Source organism: Vicugna pacos, chromosome 14, assembly GCF_048564905.1.
Source record: "Vicugna pacos chromosome 14, VicPac4, whole genome shotgun sequence".
Lineage (NCBI taxonomy): Eukaryota > Metazoa > Chordata > Mammalia > Artiodactyla > Camelidae > Vicugna > Vicugna pacos.
This window is the reverse complement of record NC_133000.1, coordinates 10,581,357-10,603,910: the sequence shown is the minus strand read 5'-3', so window position 1 is coordinate 10,603,910 and position 22,554 is coordinate 10,581,357. Positions and strand designations below refer to the sequence as shown.

At 41.2% G+C, this 22,554-nt stretch overlaps 3 protein-coding genes across 4 annotated transcripts in view; 2 read left to right on the top strand and 1 right to left on the bottom strand.

The window, feature by feature from the left end:
* The window catches only part of ALG5 (ALG5 dolichyl-phosphate beta-glucosyltransferase), a 36,377-nt gene extending 22,224 nt beyond the window's left edge, over positions 1 to 14,153 (top strand). Inside the window, exons 7-10 of the mRNA XM_072976150.1 lie at positions 258 to 317; positions 4,976 to 5,127; positions 11,821 to 11,906; positions 13,937 to 14,153. Of these exons, the coding sequence (XP_072832251.1) occupies positions 258 to 317; positions 4,976 to 5,127; positions 11,821 to 11,906; positions 13,937 to 14,052 (414 nt within the window). The 3' untranslated portion in view covers positions 14,053 to 14,153. The remainder of the gene's footprint in view (positions 1 to 257; positions 318 to 4,975; positions 5,128 to 11,820; positions 11,907 to 13,936) is intronic.
* Positions 14,154 to 14,962: 809 nt separating this feature from the next.
* Positions 14,963 to 22,554, bottom strand: part of LOC140701043 (uncharacterized) — a 34,497-nt gene continuing 26,905 nt past the window's right edge. Inside the window, exons 2-5 of the mRNA XM_072975906.1 lie at positions 21,454 to 22,545; positions 21,269 to 21,354; positions 20,558 to 20,656; positions 14,963 to 20,437 (exon numbers count right to left, since the gene is read on the bottom strand). Coding sequence (XP_072832007.1) covers positions 20,200 to 20,437; positions 20,558 to 20,656; positions 21,269 to 21,354; positions 21,454 to 22,545 — 1,515 coding nt within the window. The 3' untranslated portion in view covers positions 14,963 to 20,199. The remainder of the gene's footprint in view (positions 20,438 to 20,557; positions 20,657 to 21,268; positions 21,355 to 21,453; positions 22,546 to 22,554) is intronic.
* SMAD9 (SMAD family member 9) overlaps positions 21,828 to 22,554 on the top strand; it is a 51,710-nt gene continuing 50,983 nt past the window's right edge. Inside the window, exon 1 of one of the 2 annotated variants that reach the window (XM_072976146.1) lies at positions 21,828 to 21,967. The gene's annotated coding sequence lies outside the window, so the exon portion shown is untranslated. Of the gene's footprint in view, positions 21,968 to 22,033; positions 22,073 to 22,554 lie in introns of those variants that run through there. The other variant, XM_072976148.1, reaches the window with a different exon arrangement.

Genomic DNA, 22,554 nt, shown 5'->3' with positions numbered 1-22,554 from the left:
TATATATATATTTAATTTTATTTATTAGGGGGGTAATTAGGTTTTTTTTAAATTAATTTTTTTAATGGAGGTACTGGGGATTGAACCCAGGACCTTGTTCATGCTAGGTATGTGCACTACCACTGAGTTGTACCCTCCCCAACTAATGTTACTTTAAAAAAACAATCAGTTTCTAAAAAGATGTTCATGTTGAAAATAAATATTTCTATTAATGATACTTAAATATGGAAAAATTATTTCATTGCTTTTTTCCTCAGGATCAAATGGCTATTGCATGTGGATCTCGAGCTCATCTGGAAAAAGAATCAATTGCTCAGGTGAGGCTTTCATCAACCATAGATCAGCGTCTTTTTCCTTTTTTTACATAAATATTAGCATCAAATAAGCTTTCATACTTAATCTTATAAAAATGAGGGTCCTTTCGAAAGAAAAGATTGGCACATTTAGGAATTGATTTTTTTTTTCCATGATTATACAAGGATGTAGACTTCACTTCAATTTAGTATACAAGGAGCTCTTTGATTTTTTTATTTTTAAAGACACAAAGAGAGTCCCCATTCAGTTATAAGGCAAGTTTCTCCAAATAATGCATTTCTAAACCTATCAACTTGCCTTTAGTTTTTCCCATGTCAGCATACTTAAGTACTATATTTTAAGTTTTATTCAAAGTTTAAATCTTTTTAACTATTTCTCTTAGAAAAGCATTATACCTTCATATTTGTAACATTGTACTGCCCTTTCAGTATATTCAAAAAAAAAAATCACTGATGACATTAACCTTCAGGTTGTAATTTATAGATTAGGCTAAAGAAGAAGCTGGAGTAACCTGGAGGGAAAAATATAAACAGGAATTATTCTATGCAATCTTTTTTATTTTAATCATTGTTTCACTTAAAAATGTAGATCTAATGTATCAAGCATAGTAATTGTGTATTGTATTCTCAATGGTTCATCTATTAGAGTGATCAGGTAGATTGAGAATGAAGCCAGATTTTTCAGCATAAGGTTAGAATTATCTGAGGAGCTTTTTTTTCTTTTTTAATGCACATTCCTAGGCCAATCCCAGACACACTAAATCAGACTCTAGCTCTGGGACCAGGAGTCTGCATTTTTAATATTTTCCCAGGTCACCTGATGCATACCAGAGTTTGAGAACAAAAGGAATAAAAGATTGAGCCTTTCCCTCAATGATTCTGAAGTAAGACATAAAAAAAATTCCAATTTTTTTCCCCAAGATATACTAATGGTAGAGTCATAAAACCTCTTAAGGATTTTGCTCAAATGTGAGAACCTGAACTCTCCTTTTTTATAAGAAATAAGTTATTTAACATGTTCAGCATCTAGATGTAACTCTATAACCCTATGGACTCTTACTGGTATTTAGAAAAGGTTAATCTATTAAACATAGAAATATCAAACTCCTAGAAATTTAAAACTGAGAGTTTGAGATTAACTAGTCACCGTCATCACTCTACTGATGCACAAGAGGTAAGGAAAGGAAAAGTGTATGTGCATGATGTTCAGCACACAATTTATAACTGTAAAGTACTGGAAATTATAAAATACTAAACTCTAACACTAGACAGCATAGATACTTCCCCTGGATGAAATGTCAGGCAGCCAATAAAATAGATGATAATGGAGACTGTACAATAACATGGGGAAATACTAAAATATTAAGTTATATGAAAATAGTATGATATTGTAAATACAATGTAATTGTATGAAAAACACCTATTCAAACAAAACACTTAATGAAAATAGACATTAATTTAAGGGTTTTGTGAATAAATTTTTTTTCCTTTTAAAAAAATACATAAATAGGGAAAAAAGAGGTAATCTACTTGGAAAGGAAAAAATGATTGAAGAAAAAGAAAGTAGCAATTAGGAAACATTTGGAGTGATCTAGGCAAAAAAATAGTTGGGATCTGTACTGTTGGCAACAATAGAAACAAACTGTGTTTTGGGGTTTTGTTTTTAATGGTTTAAATTCTTTTCACTTAGAACGTCCATTAATTGAAAGCTCTGAATTTTTTCCAGGATAGTATTTAGATGAGACTGTGCGATGGTCTAAATCTTCTTTTCCCCACTGCTTTTAGCCAGTAATCAAGGGATCTATCCCAGGATCTACATGTTTATAATTTATCCTGTCATCCATCCATCCATGCCTCCATCTCTGAAAGTCAGTGATTGGTGTGATGCGTTTGGGCCCTACAGAATTGGCTGCTACTCTTGTAGAAAAAGGATAAATGGTCCACTGACTAGGGATCGGCAGTCGTCCTCTCAGCCGCTGTGTAAACTCCTGCTGAGCAGACCTGTAGTCTAGGCGATTCTCATGGAGCCGTATCTGCCTTACAGAAGGTCTTCTCCAAGAGGTACATGTCCACCTGCCACGTGTCCAAGAAACTGCAGCATGGCCTTCCATTTCCCAGCTGCTTGGGTTTTCTCTTAATGTGCTGTCAGTAATATAAACCTTTGTGGTGCTCAATCTGTGGACAATGCGGAAGTGGTAACACTATTAATCAAGATAGTAAACAGCAACTTGAGTAGCTTAACTGTATAGTTTTCAGACTTATCTTTCCTAAATACCTTTACACACATTCTCCGTTCATCCTGCTGTCCGCCCTGTTGCTCTCTTGGAAGACAAACGTGCGTGACAATACAGCACCAATGGAGTCTTTCAAGCATCCTTAAAAGTGTTCATATGCCCACGTAACAGTTCCAAGAGTGATGTTTATATTCTCTCGGTGTTTTCAAGTTTCTCACTTTTAAAGGACTCAAAATATAATCCATTACTGTTTGATGTCTTTAGATTTTCTTTGAAGAGTCTCTGCTTAAGTCTTGGGACTTCTTATTAACTTCTTATTTTAAGATAATAAAATTATCAGTTAGTGTTAAATTTCACCTGAATTCCTTGTTTACATTTCATAAACATTAAGGATTATTGTTAATATTGAAGTAGCGAATGTCTTTTTCTTCATGTTTTTAAATATCTACTCTATATGACTGTTAGCTTCATGTAACTATGTCCATCCCATAATATGTTTTTAGATGTCTTCTAATTTTAAGATATTTTGCCAAGTTTTAAAAATTAAAGAAAGATTCCTCTGTAGATTATATTTTTATGCTTTTAAATATGTTAGAAATCAAATAAGTTAAGGTCTTCATATGAGCTCCACATTTACTTTTTAAAAAGTAGCCATTATCCTAAAACAAACAAAAAACCTTCTATTAATGTCCAAGCCAAAGCAGTGATGAATATTTTTATTTGGTAACTAGTAAGCTCATCTAAATCACTCTGAAAATCATTCAAGGAGAATAGTTTATAGGTATTATTTTTCTACCTTTTCATTTTTATTTTTCTATCTTTCAATTGTTTGTTCCTTTCCAAAGCATAAATGCTCTTTTGGAGGTTTAATCAGCCAACCAGTATTTATTGGAAATACTTTAAATGGAAGGCACTGAGCAAGTTGTGAGATTCCCACAGTATTTTTAAGATGAGGTTTCTGCCCTACCTACTTAGAGGTAAGACATATTTACATCAAAACATAACGAATGATTCCAGGTGATAAATGAGGAGTGCTAGATCTTTTCAAAAAGTGTGTTTTAATACCCTGTAGATAAGTGTTTTATTCTTCCTTCCCTTCTTGCCTTGTGCAATACACAAGTGAAATTGTGGTCAGGAAGAGGAAATGAGTTTTCAGGTCTTTCTCCCTTATTAAATGCATTCATTGAGTTTCTCTTACCAAACACTTGGCTAAAGGCTTTAATATTATCTCATTTAATCCTTACAGTAACTTTGTGAGGCAGGCATTTTCATTCTAGATGAGGAAAGTGAGATTTAGAGAGTGGAAGTAACTTGCTCAAGGTCCGCCTGCTCATTATTAACGGAGCCAGGACTCAAATACAGGTCTGCTCAGTTCAGGCCTTTTTCTCCTGTGTCATCTTACCACTGTTGAGTCATGGTTCTTTCTGTTCCATGGGGGTAGAAAAAGCCATGCGCATGAAGAGTGATGCTAAAGATTATAATTATGAAAAACAAAAGCCAAAAGGAGGAAGGGACCTTTATTTACTAGTATGAGATAGTAAATATTCTACATAGAGTCTTACTGGGAGGCTCATTTGCATAGGTCATCTGTCATTCCATGTGTGTACTACCATAATTATGGAAGATTTTAAGCTGTCTATTTTTTTAATTCTATATAGGGAAGTCTTGAGTACAGTGATGACTAATGATCTATTATTCTTACGTTTTAAAGTTTGCAATGGTAATGAATAATGGCACATATGTCACATTACTGCTAATTACAAGATTAATCACTGTTAACAGTAGTGAATACTCAGGTAGGATTAAAGACTACTTAAGTTAAATATCCAAAGTATTAAAGAACTTAATTGTTAAAATGTATTTAATCAGATATCTGTCAGACTTGGAGAGACTGGGTTTTTGTTTCAGGCTCCTATCTAGTCTGTGGCTTTTGTGACCTCTGCTGTCTCTCTTCTGTCAGTATTCTCATTAGCCAGGTATCGAACTTCAGGTTCAAATCTTAGTGTTTTGTTTTTCCAAGGTACTCTGGTAATTCACCTTTTTTGAAACTGAAATATAGTTGGGCAGGGAGGCACAAAATAGAAGGGGAATGAAACATTCTCCTTGCTCAGAGCAGCCCCAGACCTGCTTTGTTATGCTTCTGGCAGAGAGCATCCCTAAGTCTCACAGGTAATGTGATTCCTCTTGTCTGACTCAGCCTCCAGGAAGCGAGTAACTACGTCCTGGCCCCGCAGCCCAGCTCTGAGCAATAGGCATCCTCAGCTTCTAGAACAGACTTAGCCAGCACAACTAATGGAACAATGGCGTTCATATGTAGGATCTACCCAGGGAATTCAGTATTAAGATGCAGTTGTCTGCAGCCAGGTGTTTTCAATGTCTCCTTTACGGATAAATGGAAAAGCCATTTCTATTTTGTCTTTGTTTCAGCGTTCTTACTTCCGTACTCTTCTCATGTATGGGTTCCACTTTCTGGTGTGGTTCCTTTGTGTCAGAGGAATCAGGGACACACAGTGTGGGTTCAAATTATTAACTCGAGAAGCAGCTTCACGGACGTTTTCATCTCTACACATCGAACGATGGTAGGTTCCTAACCGGAATGTGTATCTTCTTATACAGCATTTTTCCAGGTAATGAGAGGCAGCCCCATGTTCTCATAATGAACATCCAGGTATAAACAAAATTGACACTTACATACGTAAACTTAATCTGTTATTTTGAAAATCTAAAACCAAACATAGGGTATAAAGTTATGTATTCACTGTAATTGTAGACAGTATAAATTGAGAGGCCTGAAAACATCCTGTTTCCTTAAGTTTCCTTTTTTTCCTTTGAAGATAAAAAGAAAAGCTCAGAAATATCAAAGCAAAAGAAGGAACCCATTTTCTCTTCTTTCCTTTCCTTTCCAGGAGTACGTTCCCTCTCCCACCTAAGACCAGCCCTTCAACCTCTGAAGAGCCTCCTAAGAACCCAGTCCTGTACTTTCTCTCTTGTGTATTCAGCCTTTTCCTTCAACCACATCTTTCCCATCAGTTTTTAAAACAAGTGTAAATTTCTCTTGCCATTAAAAATACCCCTCTCCATTGACACCCCCACCCCAGCACCCTCCAGCTCCAGCCCTCTTTCCTTCCACAGTCAGCCTGTTGTTGGAAGAGGGGTCTGCAGGCACTGTTTCCACCTGCCCCCTGCCTGCTCACAGCCCACTCCTCCTCCCGTCTGAGCCTCTAGTTAACCTTAAGTTAGTGAATCCCTTGGTCATGTGTAATATGACCACTCACTGTCTTAACCCATCCACAGCCTTCAGTACTTCTGAGCTCTCTCTCTCGGAACATCCTGTTCCCTCAGCCTCTCTTTGTCCCAGACCTCACCTCCGCTGTCAGCCTGTTCAGTGAGTAACACCGTCACACAGAAGCCTGAAACTGTGGGGTCATTCCGACCTGCCCCACGGCCCCTCCACATAGCCAACCCGCGACGAGGCCTGTTGACTTGAGCTTTTATGTCCCTTCATTTCTCTTCGTCTTCACCACCATCCAGAACATCATGTCCTTTGCTGCAGCCCAAGGGGTCTTTCCAGAGACTAAAAGTGATCAGTCAAGAGCACCTGTTCTTTGACTCTTTCAGTGGCTTTGAATCTTTCACTGGCTTCCCATTGCCTTTCCGTGTTTTCCCAGGGCCCTGAAGGGATATAGATGGGCAGTGTAGTATCCATTGTATGCTCTCACCCACCTGAGTCTCCACGTGTGGACTCTTCCCTTCTCCCCAGCCCGTCCCTCCATCAACCTGCCTCACTCTCCAGACGAGGTCACGCCCCCGGTTACACGCTGTGTCACACCATAGCCTTTCCTCATAGCACCTGCCACATCCGTAGTGCTTTATCTGTAATGTTTCTCCACAAGAGCAAGAATCCTGTCTGATTTTGCTTACGAGTACATCCCACTGTCTAAGAGAGAGCCTGGCACGTCGTGGGTCCTCGGTCTATATTACTGAAAGAATTAATACATACTTAGTGTTGGTCCTGGTTCTGTGTGAATTCTCTTCATGGTGGGAGTCTGCATAACAGTTTCAGGAGATGTTTTTTTAGTCTGTGACTTTCATGCATCTATTTGCAAAGATCAGTTCTCTCTCTAGAAACAGATGTCATATAATCCTCCCAAATAACTTTAAAGAAACTGTACTTTCAGAATTAAAATTATCAGACATGTTTTTAAATATTTTTTCCTAGACTAAAAATTTTTAAGTAAGGTATATTTGGTCTTCAGATTTAGATATATGTTTCTATTATGTTGAAGAATAAAATATACTGATAGTTAATGGACTCCAAAATCAGAGAATCTAATTTAAGAGGCCACTCTAGAAGTAAAGCCCTCCTTCTGCATGAGATATTTTTTAATCAGCTATTATGAACAGATCTAGAGTCAAAGAACTAGGTTTTTGTAGTTTGAAAGGAAGGATTTAGAAATGGCGAACATTAGGGTTAGCGTCGATAGCTGAAAATTAGGGTTGATAACTTAAAAAGCATGAAGTTTCCTTGTCAGGGTTGTTCTAAGGCAGCATTGCCCAATATAAATGTAATACAAGACAAAAATGCAAGCCATATATGTAATTGTAAATTTTCTCGTAGCCACAATTTAAAAAGTAAAAAGAAAGATGAAATTTATTTTAATACTGTATTTAACGCAATATAAACATAGTCATTTCAGCATGCACTCGGTATGAAAAAATACTGAGCTATTTTATATCCTTTTCTTTGTACTAGTATATCTCAGTTCAGACTAGTCACATTTCAAATGCCCAGTAGCTATGGTATTAGTCAGCACAGTTCTAGGGTTTTATGGGGTTTTTTTTTTTAGGTTAAAGAGCATGCTTTTATTTTTTTCTTCTTTAAATTTTATGTTCATGTGCATGCTTTTTAGTTATTTATGTGCTATTTGATTGACACAGCATTAGCGTGACTTAAAATTTTAGCCTCTCATGTCTCTCTTTGGGATCCACTTACATTTATCTTGTGCCCATAAAGGAGACGCACCCCGTACGCATGTATCATCAGCCTAACAGTATGTACCCTTCACCATGGAAATGTTTCCTCAGTTGTTTTTATTTAAACATCTCTGTTCCTGCACTTAAATAAAAAAAAGACTAAAGAGCAGATTTATTTTTTCTTATGCAGCGTAAGTTTTAGAAGCCAATTTGTGCATCTGCTCATTTCCGTATCAGTGTCACCTTAGGTTTTTTTTTCAAAGGACTTAGTTGAAAGATTCATTGAAATTTTTCCCATAACTTTCAGGAAATCCAAGGCAAGTAGGGTTATTAGGTGTTAGAAGACATCAAGGAGTATTGCTGAAATTATAGGCATCCCTTTGATTCAGAATTACAGCCCCTGAACATGGGTAATGGTAAATGTTAAATATATATATATAATCTCCATCTTCCACATTGTACTTCACCTAAATTTTTTCCATTTAATGTTAAGGTATAATTTGACCTAATTTATGAGTAATTTTTAAAATGGGTGGGGTTTTTTGAAATATATATTTTTTCCAATGAATTTTTTAAAATCCGTGTGTTATGTTTATGATTTAAAGTCACTCCATCAGGCAACAAGAAAATGTTGTCTTTTGCCCCATCTCCTTCCACACACACCCCCCTGCCCCGTTCCTACTCCCTCACCATAGTCACTTTCATTTCTTTACTGTGTGTCTGTGGTGTTTGCTTTCATATTCAGAAGAGTGGGTCCGCGTGGCTTTCTCAGTTTTTCAGTTTTAGATATTACTTTCCAAAATAGGAAATCAGTGGATAAGTATGTCGTTCTCTTGAGCTCCTAATAGAGTTTTAAGATAAGGTTTGCTTAGATCAGTGCTGATTGTTCTCGCTGGGTGAGGAGAGCTCAGATCTGAGCCGTGGCATGCCAGAGGATTACAGGACCGACCATCGTTTCTGTTTTCTTAAAGATAATAACTATCTGGAATTTTCTGCTGGCATTACTTAGCCGGATCTGACTCTTACTCTGGCTCACTCTCCCTCAGGGGCATCAGTTCCATCTTCTCCTTGGGGATGTCTCAGCACCTCTAACCTTCCTAGTGGTTTCTGGCCTGCACAGCCCCTGTCCGGGGTCTGGTTCCCCTTGGTTCACACCCCATTTTAGTGGAGCACATTCTTTCTTGAACTCCTCAAGACTGTGAGGAACTGCGAGACCCTGCATGTGAAGACGTGTCTGCCTTCTGCCCTCATGCCTGTTTAACAGTCAGCTGCAGAAAGAATTACAGGCTGGAGATCTAGCTCCTCCGGATTTGGAAAGCACTGCTCTGTTGTCTTTGGCGCTCAGTGTTTCTGTGGAAAAGTCCAGTTCTGTAGATAATCTAATCTTGGTTCTTTGTCTGTGGCATGTTGTTTCCACCCGGCTTTGGAAGCTTTTTTCTCCAGAAGGTTTTGAAAGATCATGATTCAGAGACTTAATGTAGCTGTTTTTCATGCGTCTGTTGAGTACTCGGTAGGCCCCCTAACTCTGGACACCTAACATGGCCTGGAGCTCTGAGAAATGTCCTTTAGTCATTTCTGTGACATCTACTCTCTCTCTTCTCTTATAAAACAGATGTAGAACCTCCCTGCTGATTCCATGACTTTATCATCCCTGTTTTTCTTCTTTTGAGATTTCCTCAACCCTCCTTTTGAATTTTTATTTCTGCTATCCAAATTTCAACTTCTGACAACTCTCGTATTCCAGTATTCATTTTCCTAAATCTGTTCTTGTTTCATGCCTACAGTATCTTCCACTACTTCTCTTAATGTCTTGTTTAAAACTTTGACATTTCTCCTTTCCTTGCATTGTTTCTGTTGCTCCAATTTTTTTCTTTATGTTTGTTTTTATCTTTAAAGTTTATCCTCTGGTATCTTTTACCATGACACCAAAAAGCCATCAGGGTCAGAGAACTCTGACCCACTGGTGGACTTCACTGCAGATGAAACTGGTGGGGCTGTTTTGTGTGGGTAACTCCCAGCTGTCATGTTTTGGGCTGGTCATTCTCACTAAAGAGGGATCCTTCAGTCTCCTGCCCCGCAGACATGAGCCTTGCCAGCATTCACAGAGCTGACTGGAAGAAAGGAGAATCTCAGACAAATTTGCAGTGGATCCTCCAGTTTGCAGCCCACCTGCACCCCTGCTTACAGAGTCACTCGAGGGCCCTGATGCCTGAGCCTCTGGGGGACCCTGTGGTGCCCATTAGCCTGCTCAGGCATCTCCCACTGTCACTGTCCCTAGTCACCACCTGTCCAGCTGCCTTCCAGCTTTCAAGTTTTTTTTATTACTGTCAACTCTCTTCTTTCTGTTCTTGTATGTTTATCCCATCGTTTTAATGTTAGTGGGACGTCAGGAGGGAGCAGCACAGCATGCGTGTGTCTGCCGTGTTTCACAGTCTCAGCATACCCTTCCTTCTTCAGAAATGTGTCTGTTTGCGAGAAATGTGTCCAGATGTATCAGGAAGTGAGTAAAGAAAACACGATGGCTCTGCCCTCCCCACCTTTGCAGAAACCCAAGGAGTCAGCTTAGTTGGAGAATAACCCTTATGCTGCTCCTCTTTATTAGCATGAGGTTCCATCCAGAAGTACCTGGTATTTTAATTAAAGTTTGCTTCGGTAACGGATTGGTTTCTTATTTGTAATATGTTGCTGTAAACTGCAGTGTTTTGTTTTGTTTTGTTTTGTTTTGTTTTGTTTTGTTTTGTGTTTATAAACATCCCATGTCTTCTAACATGTTTAAGGGGAGAGATACAATAAAAATAATAGTTTAGGAATGAATAGCCCGTTCAGTTTTTTTTTTAATATAAACTAATTTCAGTTAATCAGTGGTTTTTTTCTCCCACTTCTTTTCATCCATCATTCTTACATTGTTTGGTGTTTTTGATAAGTCTGTACCAATATCCTCAGAAAAATACTTAATCCAGGTCAGATTATTAAAGGATCATTAGAACTAACTCAGCAGCCCATTAAGTAATTTTTTGTTTTTCTGTTAAAGGAGAGAGTTTTAAGGGTTAAGTACCAGGCTTAATACTTGAACTGTTTCCTTTCATGAGTGTCACAATTCTGCTTAACGGAAGTTTTACATAGTCCTTTTAGAAACACAAAGAACACTTTTGTAGATGGTTTTATCATCTTAAGTAAATATTTTATTAGGATAAGAAACAGCATTAAGTGTTTTAAAAAATAGTTTTCATACTGAATTATCCAAACACTTGGGATTTAAACTAGTTGCATAATGGATGGTGGTAATATTGTGGCCAAGAAAACAAAACTCCCCAATTCAGATTATCTGGGATCAGGGAATTACATAGAAGTAGATCTTAGGCATCTCCTTGTCCATGCTATTATTTGAAAACCAATCCCTGGAAGTTCGAAGTGCGTTCCATGCAGTCCGGAAAGTCAGGGGTTAATGACCTAAGGATGAAAGCAAAGCAGTGGAAGCCTTCAGTGCTCTCGGAGACAGGATTCAAAAGTGTTAAGGAAAGCAGATTCAACCTAAACCCAGGGGCTGACTGAAGAGGAGCTTTAAGAAGGAACCTTTCACAGGTAGAAGGAAGGCTGAACTGGAATTCAGACTAGAGATGATTTCAACAGTGTATGTCAGCGTGAGACAATACATCTAATTCCTATGTATGTATTCAGTTATACCCAAAGGGCATTTCAGACTAGTCTAGACTGGCTTCCCACTTCCACAGCTGCTGGCACTGTGCCATCCAGGACAGCACTGGGAAGGGAAGAGGGGAAGACCGGCCACAGGGGCCCTGGATTTAAAAAGGAAACCTTGACCCTTTCATGTAGGAGAACGTAATCAAGGAACTCTAAGGGGATTGAGACTGTCTTTCCTAGAGCTTCTCAGAGTTATGTTTTATGAGCTCTCTGAATCAGCTGCAAATGCTGTCAGTTCTTTATCTGGGGCTAGTTAAGGCTGGGATTCGAAAACCATCAATCTTGAAAATTTCCAGGATTAAATTTTCTCTTGGAGCCCAAGTGGCCATTTTTACCTCTCGGAGTTTCTGAGTTGTGATTGAAACACCGTATTTCTCATTGAAATGTTATGCAGTGGCATGCTAAATTATCTTACTTGCCTTGAAGCTACTGAACTACTTAGCTTTTATTTGACCTGATGTTTATCTGACCTTCACTTTTACAATATAAGCTTTTATATCTGCCATGTAAGCTTCTGTAGAACATGCCAAGGGAGAGATTTAATTACACTCTATTTGTCTTTTTAAAAATAGGTATCAATGTATTTTCTATTCCAGGGCATTTGATGTAGAACTGCTTTACATAGCACAGTTCTTTAAAATTCCAATAGCAGAAATTGCTGTCAACTGGACGGAAATTGAAGGTGAGTCTATTGTTCATGTTACAGCTGATCTCAAGTGGGGGAGGACGTCACACAATACAGTTGTCCAATAAAGTCGGCTGCCTTTAATGTTTCCCCTGCCCCCATCAGGGCCTGCTCAGTTATCCTGACTCCGAAAAGCAATCTGTAGAGAGTACTGCCTCTGAGCCCCGCCACCCTCCAGCTGGCTGGCTGCCTTCTGTATGGCTTTAGTCTCTTGTTAGGGTCTTCCGCAGGCCTCCTGGCTTGCACGGGGAATTCAGTAAAACTTGTACAGTAGACAAGATCGTGGTGATTGCAGGCTACAAGCAAGGTTGATAGTCTTGAGATAAACTTTACTGTTTGCAGTGCCATTTTTTTTTAGTATTATTTCATTACTCCATGAATATTAATTGAGTACCTACAAACCACTATGCAAAACTAAATAAGAAACTATAGTTTTTACTCCAAATGTCCACAGTCCATTCACAGCCAGTTTTTAACTGGCATCTGTACATATATCCAAAAATGTAAAGCTGTCTAACATCTCTAGCAATGTGAAATCATCTAATGTCCATTCAGAAAAGCTTAGATAGCTCTCGCTGTGTAGAATTTAAAATATATTCCGGTTTTCTCTGTTGCTTGCCTTAGAATGCTCCTAAATTAATTCCCAGTGTGGCAGCGGTTCACTGGAGGCTTTTTCAAAGTCACTTCTTTTGCTGCAGTAAGCAACCTCAAGTGTTTAGGGACAGAAAAAGGTTAAGAATGAGACTACATAGTCCAGAACAAATTCAGGCTCTTGGAGTCTTGCTGAATCATATTAAGTTTACAGAAATTTAATCTCCACAGTAGCAGCCTCGATTAAAGGGGCCTGGGAGGTGGGTGAAAGGATTGCACAGACGCATCATGATCACTCCATTGATCTGTCTGTGTTGATCTCTGCCCAGCAGAGACTCTATGGGAAGTTGAAGTGGAGAAAAGTCAAAATATGTTTCATTTTCTATCATTTTCTCATTTGCATCTCTCAGATTGTTGAGTATTACATTTCCTTAGCTGGCACTCAGAGAGCAGTTCTGTGTCCATCACGCCCAGCCCCCTCAGCCGTGTACCTCCCGAGAGTGGGGCTATCCAAAACTCACAATGTAGATCTTCCCAAGTTTCATTTCACTTCAGGGTGTTTTGTTTTTTTGTTTTTAGAGAAACCACTCACTTTGGCTTTGAAGATGTTTAATTCTTTTGTCCATGATTTAAATAAAAGTAAGGTGGATGTGTTAACTTGATTGTGGTAATCATTTCACAGTGTATACGTTTATCAAGTCGTTACATCGTACACTTTAAAGATATTTCAGTTTTATTTGTGACTTACACCTCAGTAAAGCTGGGGGGAAGAGAAAGAAAAAGAGAAAGAAGCTAGAGCATTTGGGCTGAAATCTGGAAACTGCCAGTGATTAGTCCTGCGGCCTTGACCGTGTCACTTTACCACCCAGCACCCCAGTTACCTGACCAATGGGTAGGGAGGCTCCACTCCCGACTGACTGAAAAAAACAGTTTCCGGGGTCAAATCAAAGAAGGTAAGATCTTAAAACATGTTCAGGGAGGCAGATGCTGTGTCGTCCACTGGGCTTGCTTGGCATGTTGCCATTTGACAACCACTGGACAAGAAGAAGGCCTAGCTAAATGTATTTATTTTATCTGATTGAGAGTCTTTGGTAGAATTAGAATAAAAGCTGGTTTTTGTCTTGGCCTTCTTATTTCAGATTATTAATCTATTATGCTTGTATTTTACTTGTATTATATACAGGGGTGTACCTGATCATAGTACTTAAGACTGAAAGGCAGTACGTGAAACATGAAGATTTGCTCCCCCCAAAATCATTTTTAAATGTGCACATGGAATTAAATGTTTAACAGACATACATACATAATATAAATAACATAAATTAAGGTGACTAGAAGCTCACAAAAGTCATGTAAACCAGTGTCTACAACACAGTTTTAAACTGTTACATTTTCTCCTGAAAACATGTTTATTTTTAATTATTTTTAAATCACAGGTTCTAAATTAGTTCCATTCTGGAGCTGGCTACAGATGGGCAAGGACCTACTTTTTATACGACTTCGGTATTTGACTGGTGCCTGGAGGCTTGAACAAACCAGGAAAGTGAATTAGGTTATTTGCCATCTTTGATTGTATTCTTACGCATCAGTGTCACATTATTTCACATTATTTCATTTTAAATTAAAATTTTAAATAAAGCTGGAATAAATCAATGCCATTGTCTGCCTTTTGATAATTTTAAAGAATTTACTGCCAGAAGTAAAAACTTTTATACCTCTTTTTGGACAAAAAAAATTTTAAGGTGTTTGTAACAAAAGTCAGATTTTTTTTTTTTTGCTTTAGCCATTTTGTGTATTTAGATTAATTATCATTATGATTCTGAGAAATAAACTTTTTAAACAGAAGACAGAAGCAATTATTCTTACTCTGAAGTGCCTATATAATTCTTGCAAACTGAAATATAAACCACAATCATGTAACAATGTTCAGGGATTTAAAAATAAAGTTAGCAAATGTTTAAATATACACAAATTTATCAATATTAAACCCATAAGACATTCTGTAAAATTCTAGGAAATTATATATTAAAGGAAGGATATAGGCTTGCTCACAAAGGTATCCACTTTCTTGTAGTCTTATTTATCTTCCTCCTAATTTTATGTATACTCTTCTCTGTCTGCTGGCAACCCTTCCCTCTTGAGTTTATGTTAATAAAAATTGCAAATTCTTTATTGAAAAGAGAAAGTTTATAATATGAATAAATGTATTTACCTAATAACATCAGAAGCCTGTGTTTTTGAGAAACTAAAGACTAATCAAATAGCAATTATAAAACAGTGAACACCTAAAAATCAGAATTAGATTGTTTCTGATGTTTTAGAGAAAGTAGAAATGATAACATCTAACATTTATTGAGTGTTACCCGTGTGCCTACCACTACTCTAATGTCTCTCCTAACTTTTACAGCAGAAGAGGAGACCGAGGCACAACGGGGTTGCCTGCCCAAGGTCACACAGCTCAGACACGGTGGAGTTGAGATTCTGGCCCCCCTGGGCCAGATCCAGGGCCTGCGCTCTTCAGTGACTGTGATACTACAGGTTTTCAAGGTCTGATAACTGGGATATGTAAATAGAAAGTGTCAGAAGTACATTAAATACAACATTTTAGAGACAAGATGTAGAAAAGTAAGTATGCTAAAAATGACTCCTCTCCAGGAGTTTCAACAGTGATACTGTCACATCTGCATTGGACAGTAAGCTCCTTGAAAACAGAAACCGTTTCTGCCTCAAATTATTCCCAGGGTTCTCTCTCTCTATGCTGTATTTTGCTATATTTTCTTTATTTGAACCTCATCCCAGGATCACTTGATATAGTGACAGAGTGTTCTACATGTGCAAGCGAAACAGATCCCTGCCCTCTGAGAACTCTACACTTTAAGGGCCTGATACCTGTAAGTCTCACCTGTAGAACCACGTGGCCATGCACGCCTGGAAGTGCTCAGCCCGTCTTCAGCTTACTAGTGGGTTTCATCCAAGCCAGTTTACAAACCGGTTGTTTGGAACCCAAAGGCTTTTTCCCATGAAAATAGTATCAGGAAGGGCAGCCTGCAGAGTGTTCCTGTGACACATGAACTACCCTGTACCTGCCTGCAGTAACACCTAACCACGTTCTGCAGCACCATTTCTGCGGAGAAATTGTTCTTCATGTTCCAAGTGGAAACTTTTCACCAGGGAAATACTTCTCCCGGTGGCCTCTAGGAATCCCAGTGAAAACTCACACACAACAGCAGTGAGCTTAAACTTCCCTGCAGCCTCCGTGGAGGCTGTAGGCAACTTCCTCCCCACCAGGGAGGATCCGACAGAGGAGGGAAAAGGCTCCAGCAATGATCAGTGGCAGCGTGGGAGTCGGGGAAACCTGCTTTCGGGGCTGCATCAAAAGTAGACAGTCCCTGGCGGGGAGGTTACAGTTCAAGTGGTAAAGCCATGCAGAAGGTCCTGGGTTCAACCCCCAGCACCTCCTCCAAAAAATGAAAGAAGAAAATATATCTTATAAATCATTCATTCATTCCATCATTCTCTCAGTAAGTACATACTGAACGCCTAGCTTCGCACTGCTAAGCCCTGGGGATACCAAAAGCCTGGTACAGATCCTAGGTCAGGATCTGTTCCTGTATTCTCTTCTCCTAAGTCATCTTCATACATTTAACAAGTATTTGATGAGCGTCTGCTGTACACCAGGCACTGTTTTAGGTGTTAGGAGTAAACAAGAACAAAATCAGGCACACCTCTCATTCTCTTACAGATTTCAGTTAATTGAAGGAGACAGACATTAATCAAGTAATTAAATATAAGTCAATTTGGAACAGTGTTGGTTATGAATGAGAGAGAGAGAGGCTCTAACCAAGTCAGAGAGGACCAAGAAGGCTTCCCTAGGATGTGACACTTGAGCTGAGATCTGTAGGAAAAGTAGGTGTCAATGAGACAAGTGAAGGAAAAGCCTAATATGGTGGAGCTCAGGTGAAATTTGAATTAGACGTTACCTGTTCTCTTCTTTTTATGTGTTGCATTTGTTCACTTATTCAGTTAATTTGTTCAAAACCTGTGGGTTTCTTAAAAGCAGCAGAGGCATCAAAGAATGAGGATCAAATACGTCACCAAAAATACAGGCAACAAAGGCAAAAACAGGCAAATGGGACAGCATCAAACTTAAAAACTTCTACACATCAAAGGAAACAACAGAGTACAAGGGCAACCTGCGGAATGGGAGAAAATACTTGCAAATCACATACCTAATAAGGGGTTATTCTCCATAATCTACAAGGAACTCCTACAACTCAACAAGAAAACCAAATAACCAGATTAAAAACTGGGCAAAGGATTTGAATAAACAGTTCTCCAAAGAAGATACACAAAAATCCAACAAGCATATGAAAACATGTTCAGCATCACTAACAGTAAGAGCAGTGCAAACCCAAACCACAATGAGATACCACTCACACCCACTGAATTGATGGCCACTATTAAAAAAACAGAAAATAACAAGTGTTGGCCAGGATGCAGAGAAACTGAAACCCTTGTGCACTTCACATTCCGGTGGGAACAGAAAATGGTGCAGCCATAGGGAAAACAATATTGACGTTCCTTAAAGACTTGAAAACAGAACTACTGTGTGACCCAGCAGTCCCACTCCTGGGTACACATCCAAAGGAATTCAAAGCAGGATCTCAAAAGAGATATTTGCACACTCATGTTCACTGCAGCACTATTCCCAATAACCAAGAGGAGGAAGCACACCAAATGTCCACTGAATGATGGTTGGGTAAAGAAAATGTGGTCCATACATACAATGGAATACTACAGAGCATTAATAAGGAAGGAAACCTTACCACATGGTACAACATAGATGAACCGAGAGGACGTTATGCTAAATGAAATGAGGCAGTCACAGAAAGACATATACAGAATGACATCACTCATGTTAAGTATCTAAAACAGTCAGAATCATAGAAACAGAAAGTGGAAAAGTAGTTGCCAAGAGCTGAGGGGGAAGGTGGAGGGGTAATTACTGTTTAGTGGTTACGGAGTTTCAGTTTTCCAAAATGAAAAAGTTCTAGAGATCTGTTGTACAACAATGTGAATATATTTACCACGTCTGAACTGTACATTTAAAAATGACTTAAGATGATTTAAAAAAAGTCAGTCTCATCTAATCCCTAAATAGCATGCTACCAAGCAACAGTTTGAATGAATGGATGGATTTAATTAATTACAAAAGTAACCTTAAGTTAACTAAAATAATAAAGACATATTTCAAAACTTTTTAAAAAATGAGGATCAAAAAAAGTCACTGAATTATTAGTTGAAAGGTCACAGTGACCTCTGAGAATGTTAGAACAGCACTGAAATCTAACAGTGATGACGGAAGGCAAAAGCCAGATTGGGGGAAGTTAAGAAGCTGTGGGTTACAAGGAAGAGAAGTCAGATAAAAACCACGCACTGAGAAGTTTGACAGCGGGAGAAAGGACAAATATTACATGGATTTGGGGAAGAGTTTTGCTTCCCCGAGATAAGTAAGCTCTGACTTGATTTAAGTAATGATCTGAGTTACTGTTTCTCTCTTATAGAAAAAAAGAGACTCAAATGGACTGGAGAGAGGGCAAAACTCAAGAGGATGCAAACTGCTAGTCAAATTTCACTCACAAATGTTTTCTTTGGCTTGGCTTTAAAAAAAAATTCTTAGCAAAAATCTTTAATTCTAAGATTTTTCCATAAAAATCTGGATATTTTTTATCCCTTGAAACTCCAGCCCCATTCTCACATGGCAACAACTTCTGGAGCTGCATACCAGAAGATCAGGGACATTGCTCTCCAGTCCCCAAACTTCATCATTCTATCTCTCCTGGTGACTGACAGTCCCAGCATGGTCGCCAGCACTGTTCGCAACCCCATTGTTTTTCTCCCTTCTTTGATTCTTGATTCTTCCAGTTGTTTGGGTTTTTTAACCAAATTCTATTGATCTTTTTCCCTTCACAGTGTTTATAAAATGCAGCACCTCCCACCTTTCCTATAATCACACAGACACTGTCCTCTCCAGACAGTGCTCACCTCATGCCTAGATGGTTGCAGGGGCTCCCTAATTGGTCCCCTACCTCTTGTCTCTTAAAACTTTTCTCCACCACCCACTTCCACTTTACAGGCTGTAGATTTTTCTTCTTCAGTGTCACTACCCATGTCACACTCTGCTCAAACACTTTGCAGTTCAACTTCAAGTTCCAGGAAGGCAGTGAGGTGTAATGGTTAAACGCCTGAGCTTTGGAGTCCGGACGACTAGAGTTTGAATTCTGAGCTGGACACCCGGGGACATTTTGTTATGCCTCCCATGTTCCTTAACTGTGAAGTACAGATAGGAATTCTCATCCTACAATGTCGTGAGTGTGAAACAAGATGCCGTGCATCAAGCAGGGCCTAGTCCTGGCAGCGGGACTCTCACCACAGGAGACAGAGCTGTCACTCTGCCACTAAACCAAGAGGCTCTAGCACGCCCTTGTCACAAACCCAGGGCGTGCATTCGGTGACGTCCGTCCTTCTAACATTATTTTTCTTATTTATCCAGGTAGTTTGACAGTTCTGTAGAAAAACAGATTTTTCATACTCAAAACCTCAACGAATTCTGCACATAGCTGGCATTCTGGGCTCTTTATGATCACGCAGACTGTGCCTGCATCCGAGCGTCTGGCCAAGGAGGCTGGATGAAACAGAGCCTCAGGGTCAGCATCTACAGAGCTACACCCACCGAGGTGGTGGGCGGTTGGCGGCGGCGGGCAGTACCTTTGGCTATCTGGGTGGTAGCCATTCATACTCACGTCTCGAGCTGTGGCTGAATTTCACCTCCATAGAGACCTCCCTGACACCTCCTGTGCCCCCAGCCCTAGTGACACATGAAGTTGTATGAGAACCAATGGTCTGTGTGTCTCTCCTAGTGAGACCCAGGTGACTGAGGGCTCTGTGTTGATACGGTTGGTCCAGATCCCTGCTACTTAGGAAAGCATTCAATACTGGTTATGGAATGAACGATGGCTCTTGAAGGAAAGTTTGGGGTTGGGGAGGGGACAGAAAAAGTGCAGAGCTGAGACAGAACTACAGATGACAGGTAGAAAGGAGACCAGAAGTGGGAGAGGTGTGTAGGCAGCAATTCCAATGGCTCTGAGTGGAACCATTATCACGCTGGATCAAAAATAAGGTACAACCGTTGCACAAAGCAGAATCTTCCCATCTGTGGATTACTACAGATTTTGTCACAACTGTGTCCTTATGTAGAGCATGTGACAAGTGAAAAGAACTGACCCTCTCATGGGTAAAGAGGATGCCTTTCCTACCACTGCTTCATGGACTGCAAGAGCTCACGTTCTGCCAAGTTCTTGTAATTCAGAAAAGATGGACCTTGTTTTGCTGTGGTTTTCAGGTCTTGAACCAAAATTTTACTGGCGTTTCCACCAAATCACACCCTGTGACTGTCTCACCTCTCATGTGATTCCCATTATGTAGTTTTTTGGTGGAAGTTCAAACAAGAATAAAATTGCAGCCAATCAAGAAATCAAGAGGGGAAAAATAAAGCAAAGAGTGTGGATTTCCTATTGCAAGGATTTTCAGCTTCTGAAAAATGAAGTGTCAACACTGAGCCTTCCTTCCCAGAGCGGGCATTTTCTCCGTCTTCGGACTCACCAGACCTTATTATTCTTGGCTATAAAGGATTAACCTTCTACACTGCCTTTGAGGGATAAGTGAGGTATTGTATAAATGACAGGCTAACTTCTAAATGCCCAAATTTCTTGGTATGTAAATGGGGGTGTACAGATAAAGCAGACTGCATACACTTAATGAATCTGCAAATCCAAGTCCTGCCAGGAGCCCAGAGAATTCTGTGAACTTGAAAAAAGTCTGTGTCAGAAGCCCAAGCCAGCACCGAGAAGTTATAATTTCTTGCTCTGTTGTGTCCTCTGCATTGTCTAATGCACTTAAGCAAAGGAAGCAGCGGCTGGGTCATTTCTTTTCTTAATAACATTAAAAAAAAAAAAGTAAACCACATGGTATCAATTTTGAGAACCGAATTAGTTTACCTGCAATAAAATGCACAGCCAGCACAATCTGTAGTTCTTAGCAGTCTGAAGGTTTCCTGGAGTTTCACACCCAGAGCAATCCCAAACTTAACACCTAGCCTGGAGCAGAGGAAAATGGGCCAGGTGTAGAAAGGTGATTTAAATTTGAGTTTAAAGTTCTACCACAAATGCTGGGGGTTGTTTTGTTTTGTTTTTCACAAATACTGTTTTAAACATGGTCATGCACTGCTCAGCAACAGTATGATAATACGAACGTGGCATCAACCACAGGAAGAAAGTGCAGGGCTCTGAGGACGAAAAAGCACTTAAATTCATGGCCTTGCATTTCAGCGGTATCTAGGCCTTTTGGAGGACTGATTCCTCTACATACAGGCCCAAAGTGAATACTCTCCCATGTGGCTTTATTCTATTTTCATCTCTGCAGTAAATGCCTTTTCTATGAAGAAATGCTGCCTGCTGTGGACTCAAAGGCCATCAGTATGTTGATGAAAGGCCCACGCGTATTCTGAGTGGGTTAGGGGAGTCCACATTAATCTCAGAAGGCCGTGAGCAAGGAAGGTTGGCCATTAACGTTGCTCAGTTGCCCGTAAATTTGTTTCTTTATTAGATTAGATAACAGTATATATTATATGCTAGGCTGTTGAGCAAATAAATAGGGGTAAGGAAATGACAGTCCACGAAATTATATGACTAGTTTTAACCACCACTCACCACTCAGTGAGGAGATTCTCTTCTGCCTGTGCCACTGCAGACCAGTTACTCTGGCGCTGTCGGTGGGTGTAGAGATCCCCTTTACTCTGCAAAGCAAGTAAGAAACAAACAGGAAGTAAACAGCAACCCTCAGGGCCCAGAAACCTGTCAGAAAGCCGCGGCGGGGGAGGGGGAGGGTTCCAAACCGATTCGTTGGTCCTGTGTCTGTGGTTCTGGTGGCAGCCTTCCTCGGGCCTCCGGCTCCAGGTGGAGGCGGGAAGGCTCAGGGAGGCGGGGGAGCCCCGCGAGGCGCCCCGCGCCGGGAGGAACCTCCGCACCGAGGGGGCTCGATCGCGGACGGAGGAGAGCCCGGGGTCTCTCAGGAGCACGCGGACGCAGCCGGGGCTGGGCGCCCCCGCCGCGCGGGCCTCCCGGTGCACGTGGCCGCGGGGCGGGCGGCGCGCGCTCTCCTCGGCGGCTCGGGGAGCGGCCAGGGCGCGCGGCAGCGGCGGGCGGGCGGGGGCGGGCCCGCGAGCAGGGCTCCTGGCGGCTTTCCAGGTCGGCGCACTAATACGGGCGATGAGGCTTCGCGGCTCCAGTCTGACTGACGCCGGCTGGGGCCGCCGCCGCCGCCGCCGCTGCTGCAGCCGCTGTCTCGGTCGCCGCCGCCGCCGCCGCCGCCGCGGGGCCCTGCAGGCGCTGGGCGCGCGCAGCCAGGCAGTGAGTGCGCGGCGCTCGGAGCGGGCGGCCGGGGGACCCTCGGCGGGGGCGGGGGGGCGGCCAGACCTGGGGCGGGGGGAGGGATGAGTGGCATCGCGGGGACAGGTAAGAGATGCCCTCCCCGGCGCGTGCTGGGCGCGAGCGTGTGTGGATGCGTGTGCGGCTAAGTTTTTCTTCCACAAGGGACGTCTTGGAGGCTCTTTGGTGTGTGGCTTGGCTCTTTGTACCCTCCACCTCAGTACTTCTTGGTGGAGCCCGTTTGGGGTGGGGCAGGGTGGGCGAGGGGCCGCAGGGGACCGCTCTGGGGAGGTGGCAAAGCGCCTTCCTCGTGGCTGCAGCGGCCCGGGCAGCCCGCACCTGGGATCTGTCGGAGGATGCTTGTCCCGCGGCGGGGGTGCGGGCGGTGCGGGGCTGTGGCCTCGGGGCGTGGGCAGCGTTGCGCGCTCTCTGTCGGTCCCCGGGCTGCGCAGCGCGCGGGGCCCGAGCACGGAGGACGGGCGACGTGGAGACCCAGACTTGCAGCTGAGTAACCGTTTGCCGTGGCCGGAGGTGGTGGGGAGGACAGTGGAGAAATCGGGCTGGGGGTA